At 41.7% G+C, this 3,756-nt stretch overlaps 1 protein-coding gene across 2 annotated transcripts in view; it reads left to right on the forward strand.

The window, feature by feature from the left end:
• The first annotated feature begins 254 nt into the window (after positions 1-254).
• uts2d (urotensin 2 domain containing) overlaps positions 255-3,756 on the forward strand; it is a 3,767-nt gene continuing 265 nt past the window's right edge. The window contains exons 1-5 of one of the 2 annotated variants that reach the window (XM_077024582.1): positions 255-1,344; positions 2,563-2,877; positions 3,065-3,163; positions 3,246-3,283; positions 3,608-3,701. In XM_077024582.1, coding sequence (XP_076880697.1) covers positions 2,778-2,877; positions 3,065-3,163; positions 3,246-3,283; positions 3,608-3,701 — 331 coding nt within the window. In that variant the 5' untranslated portion in view covers positions 255-1,344; positions 2,563-2,777. Of the gene's footprint in view, positions 1,345-2,467; positions 2,878-3,064; positions 3,164-3,245; positions 3,284-3,607; positions 3,702-3,756 lie in introns of those variants that run through there. The other variant, XM_077024583.1, reaches the window with a different exon arrangement.

Here is a 3,756-nt window from a genome sequence, read left to right on the forward strand (position 1 = left end):
CTTTAAATGTAGCGAGAATTGCGACGAGAAGGCGTGAATCACGACCATGCAGCAGAGGTCGGACTGAGTGAACTTCCTGGTGCAAAATACACGAAACGTGTGCCAAACTCTACAAAACAAGATATAAGAATAACTGGTTTAGCTTCACAACTTCAAAAGAAGGAACACAAATACTGAATTCTTTCATGAATCTGCTGCGTTATTAGGGTAAAACTAGTCTTGCGTTGGCAATGGTGTCATTCACAAGAGTTTGTTATATGTGCGCTGGTCGTATTTTCTGCACGTTTATTATTAACTAAATGAAGAGAGTGACAATTTTTTACTGCACTGTGGCTCGGCAACTAAACTGAAAACAACCCTTAAATAAGGTGTAGCCTAACTTTAAACATGCAATTATACAGTTAAAAAAATAAAGGAACACTAAAATAACACATCCTAGATCTCAATTAATAAAATATTCCAGTCTATTCCAGATATTCCATCTTTATTTATTACATAGTGGAATGTGTTGAGAACAAAATAACATAAAAATGATCAATATAAATAAATATTATCCCATGGAGGTCTGGATTTGGAATCATACTCAAAATCAAAGTGGAAAATCAATGACAGGCTGATTCAACTTCAGTGGAAATTCCTCAAGACAAGTTCAAATGAGTCTCAGTAGTGCATGTGGCCTCCGCGTGCCTGTATGACCTCCCTACAATGCCTGGGCATGCTCCTGATGAGGCGACGGATGTTCTCCTGAGGAATCTCCTCCCAGACCTGGATTAAAGCTTCAGTCAACTCCTGAACAGTCTGTGGTGCAACGTGGTGTTGGTGGATGATGTCCCACATGTGCTCGATTGGATTCAGGTGTGGGGAACGGGCAGGCCAGTCCATAGCATCAACGTCTTCATAATGCAGGAACTGCTGACACACTTCAGCCACATGAACCCTAGCATTGTCATGCATCAGAAGGAACCCAGAGCCCACTGCACCAGCGTATGTTCTCACAATGGATAAGCACAAGCCCCACTTGTGGACGTCGGGCCCTCCTACCACCCACATGGAGTCTGTTTTTGACAGTTTGAGCAGAAACATGGATATTAGTGGCCTCCTGGAGGTCATTTTGCACTGCTCCTCCTGTTCCTCCTTGCATAAAGGAGGAGGTAGCGGTCCTGCTGCTGGGTTGATGCCCTCCTACGGCCCCCTCCATGTCTCCTGGTATCTGCTCCATGCTCTGGACACTGCTGACAGACACAGCAAACCTTCTTGCCACAGCTCGCATGTGTCATCCTGGATGAGCTGCACTACCTGAGCAACTTCTGTGGTTTGTAGACACTGCATCATGCTACCTCTATGGTGAGAGAATTGACAAAATGCCAAAGTGACCTAAACACCAGCCAGAAGAAATGAGAACAGAGAAAAGGTCTGTCACCACCTGCAGAACCTCCTTTATAGGGGGTGTCTAGCAATTGTAAGGCGAAACACTAACAACACTATTCAATTATACACTATGTAATACACTATTTAATTATTGCATATATCTTATTAACACTGTTACAATAATGCATTACATATATGTCATTTTTATATGAAATATATATCGTTTGTATGCGTAGTTGGTAAATGGTGTGAAAATTGTGAAAAGTTTAACAATTCCCGTTCAGTTTATGCATGAAGCGTTAGTCAGCTCTTCAAAGGTGTCTATGGGGCAGTTATGGTCCTGTAGTAGGGAACTGGTCTTGTGACCGGAGGGTCGTGGGTTCGATTCCCAGGCCAGAGGCCATGACTGAGGTGCCCTTGAGCAAGGCACCTAACCCCAACTGCTTCCCGGGCGCCGGGGCTAGGGCTGCCCACCACTCTGGGCATATGTGCACTACATGTGCACTACAGCCCCCTAGTGATCACTAGTGTGTGTGTTTTAATTGCACAGATGCGTAAATGCAGAGGACATTTTCCGATTGTGGTGAAAAATCACAACTGAAAAATATGGCACATTTCACATTTCAAAGCAAATGATTCCCAGTAGTTCTTCCTTGTAATTACCTTTCAGAGCTGTAACACACCTGATTCAAGCTACATGAACCTAGCTTGTTTTTTCTTGCATGAGGCTAAGTGGTGTACTGGTGTAGTCACTCTGCCATATAACAGTTACTATTCAGATGTAGTAATTTAAAAAATGGCATTTTCTGTCAACATAAATTTCTGTCTCATTATTACACTAGTCTAGTGCTGATATCCCATCCTGACCATGGGATGACATGAAACCTGTAATACAGGTTCACATATTATACCACATTATACATTAAATATACATTGGTAATAATATTTTGGGATATTATAGATTTCATTAAGAATTACATTCCCTGCAAATGACCTAAGGCTTAGTCTTAGGCATATTTCACTCTAACCTCCCCGGCATCTGTTACGTAATGAAGTCTTTTAGCAAATAGAAAAGACTGGTGTCAGGAAGGCTTACGCGTTCTCAATCGACAGGTAGTGCTCTCGTAAATAACAGCACGTGCTGATTAATGTTCACTTCAAAACCGCCGCTTTTATTTTGCTCTGACTGATAAGGGATGCTGACCTTGAGGCTGACATGAAATCATCACTCCCATCTGTCAGGCCATGACATGCACCACAGACAGACCATTGACAAAATGTACAACGACATCAACCTATTGATGCACTGCGATGACATATCACTCGGGAGCACCTGATTAAAAGTAGTGCTTTAAAAGGTCCGTGAGGAGGAGCGCTTCGTGACAGACGAGCAGCATTTCTTTAGTGCCATGGACAGAGCTCCTTCCATGAACCTTCAGACCAGACTCCTCGCTTTTCTGCTTCTGCACGGCATTCTTATCGTGCAGTGCAGAAACCTCATTAGCCCTGGTGAGTAAAAAGACTTGTGGATTTAATCAGTTTATTTATAGAATGGATTACGATCTGCACTTATGTGCATAAAAAAAAACATTTTTTTCCATTCCAAATTTTAAATGTTTAAAAAATCTAGCTGGTGCATTTGAAAATGAACCAGATTAAATTTAGCATTTGTATTTTATTTGTATTATATTTGCAGGAAATCAGGCTTATCAGTCAAAGGATGATGCAAGTATACAGAACAGAATAACTGCTTTATTGCTGCATAAAAACATTCTAAACCAAGATGATGATATTGGTATACCAGAGACACATAGTGCTTCACATTCAACATTTTATATACCTACTTGAATAACGTAGATACATATCTTTCATTGTAGGACTTGAGCTGGCCATCAGGACTGCACAGCTGCAAGAGGTATGATCATTTTTATTTGAAGATATATTGTAAAGGTTTGAACGAGTGACTCCAAGTGTCTCCATCACCACAGCATATGAGATTACTGATTTACCTTATTTGTTAAAGGAAAGAGATTGCTAGTGAAGTTATTTGGGGTTGTTCAAGGCAGGAACCAATATTGGTATCTGTAGATACTACTCACTAATGACACCTGATCTACTGAGCATTCTGCAGGTTTAAACTCAGCCCAAGAAAACCAGAAGCTGTAACAGTTGTCCGCCCGGGACTGGGTGAACTGCTGTCTGCTTTGCAGGGATGAGTGTAGCAAATGCTCTTTTTCAGCTGGAAGCTCTCAGAGAAGAACTAAGTATGGAGAAGGAGCTGGTGTCAAGGGCTGTGGAGAAAGAAGCATCCCAGCCCAGCAAAAGGGGAGAGGGTGGGGAAGACTCTATTAAAACCTTTCTTGTAATGATGTGAAATGTAATCTACTG

Source organism: Brachyhypopomus gauderio, chromosome 12, assembly GCF_052324685.1.
Source record: "Brachyhypopomus gauderio isolate BG-103 chromosome 12, BGAUD_0.2, whole genome shotgun sequence".
Lineage (NCBI taxonomy): Eukaryota > Metazoa > Chordata > Actinopteri > Gymnotiformes > Hypopomidae > Brachyhypopomus > Brachyhypopomus gauderio.